Source organism: Saccostrea cucullata, unplaced genomic scaffold, assembly GCF_032062105.1.
Source record: "Saccostrea cucullata isolate Sc308-1 unplaced genomic scaffold, CSIRO_AGI_Scuc_v1 ctg3107, whole genome shotgun sequence".
NCBI lineage: Eukaryota > Metazoa > Mollusca > Bivalvia > Ostreida > Ostreidae > Saccostrea > Saccostrea cuccullata.
Window position 1 is genome coordinate 17,675 of NW_026933902.1, and position 1,769 is coordinate 19,443.

The 1,769-nt window shown below is 36.0% G+C and overlaps 1 protein-coding gene across 1 annotated transcript; it reads right to left on the reverse strand.

Annotated features, from left to right (window-relative positions):
- Nucleotides 1-303: 303 nt before the first annotated feature.
- Nucleotides 304-1,227, reverse strand: LOC134239569 (uncharacterized). The gene has a single exon (XM_062721734.1). The coding sequence runs from the start codon at nucleotides 1,225-1,227 to the stop codon at nucleotides 304-306; it is 924 nt and encodes a 307-aa protein (XP_062577718.1).
- Between the last annotated feature and the right edge of the window lie 542 nt (nucleotides 1,228-1,769).

Here is a 1,769-nt window from a genome sequence, read left to right on the forward strand (position 1 = left end):
AAACATTCCTGCTGACGATGAAGACATAAAAACCTATCATATTCCTGACTGTGATGTTATTCCTGCCTAATATTGCTACAAAACCATGTCAACTTGACTTTATATTACTGCATATGTCTTTTTAAATATTCATCAACATTAAATTCTTGGTTACAATATCTATAAGCCTTTGTTTCCTATGTTATCTCCCAAAATTTACAACAAATCATAATTTTTAGTCATATTTATCCACTGGTTAAGAGACTTAACCCACCTCTGTGGAATGGCTAACTTTAGCCAATATTTAACCACTGGATAGCAAAGTTAACCGGTGGATATATTTTGAGCAACAGATTTTAACCAATGGTTAAAAGTTAACCATTGGATAAGAGATTTAACCACACAGTGTTCTTCGATCCTGATGTTTTTCGGTATGCGTTCTTTCAAAAACAATGTCAATTCTTTGTTACACATAAACAGAAACTGATCCCTGAGTATCATATCGTAGAGGCCATCAAACGTCTTGTTAACTCGACCAAGTTCGATCCACCTATCGAGATAACTACCGAGACGAACAACAAACTGTGAAAAAGTTTCCCCTACCTCAGGTCTGCTTTTACGGAACTTTTGACGAAATCCATCCTCCGTCTTTTCAAACCTGTTTAGTAACGCCGTCTTCAAAGCGTCATAGTCCAACGCTTTCTCCTGCGGCAACAGTGCATACACATCCAGTGCACGACCTCTGAGTAGTGCGCTCAAGTTAACAGCCCAACTGTCCAACTTCCATTTCTGTGCTGCAGCATACCTTTCAAAGCGTCTCAAATAAGAATCAATATCATCCTTAACTTCATCGAATACAGGCATTTTTGGAAACTTTGCATTGCTAGAATTTTCTGATTTCGTTTCTGACTCCTTTACAGCTAACTTTTGCTCTAAAGTTTGAATAGTTTGCATGAATTTACTCTCAATCTCTTCCATACCTTTCTTTTCCTGTAGTTTGAGTTTCTCAATTTCAAGTGCTTCTTTACTGAGATGATACTCCCTATCCTGCTTCTCTTTCTCCCGTTCAGCTGCTCGTAGCTCACGCTGATGTGCCTGCTGTTGCTGTATAAACTGCTGCAAATCCGCACCAGTCAAGTTTAGACTCTGTCCATATTCTGCAAGTTCTTTCAATGTTGAAATTGTAATAGAACTAAACACTAACTGACTAAATATGTAAAATATTACCACAACCCAGTAAAACAACATTGATTTTCAAAACAAAAATAAAATGCGAAAAATCTTTCTCACAAATGTGTATACTAGTATCTCAACAGATAAATTAAGTATACAAACTCAATTCAAACAAAGCAACGCAACTCAACGGACTCAACGAACTCAACGGTAACTTAGCTTTCTCCATTTGGGGCTCCATCCATAAACCAAGTACTGACATCATGAGACTGTCAAAAATCTACAAACTCTTTGACTGCAAAATACAACAAAAAATGATTAAACAAAAATAACATAATTGTAATATAAAAATCACTCTTGACTGAACAGACTAATCCCACTTCTGACACCAATTTGTCACGACAGCCGTCGTGCTCTGTTCAGTCAGACAACAACAAGATTTTTTTTTTCTATTTACAATTTTTTATCTATAAATAAAATCAATAAAAAAACAATATTTACAACATATTTTTTACAAAAATATCTATAATAAATATCACTTAAAGTCTTAATATCCATATCAATTCCTGTGTACCACGCGACCGCGTCCTGACTCTCCCCGTTTCACGACGGACTCC

Bases quoted from the DNA above. Each gene is read 5' to 3' on its own strand.
- LOC134239569 (XM_062721734.1), bottom strand. From the start codon at position 1,227: ATGTTGTTTTACTGGGTTGTGGTAATATTTTACATATTTAGTCAGTTA.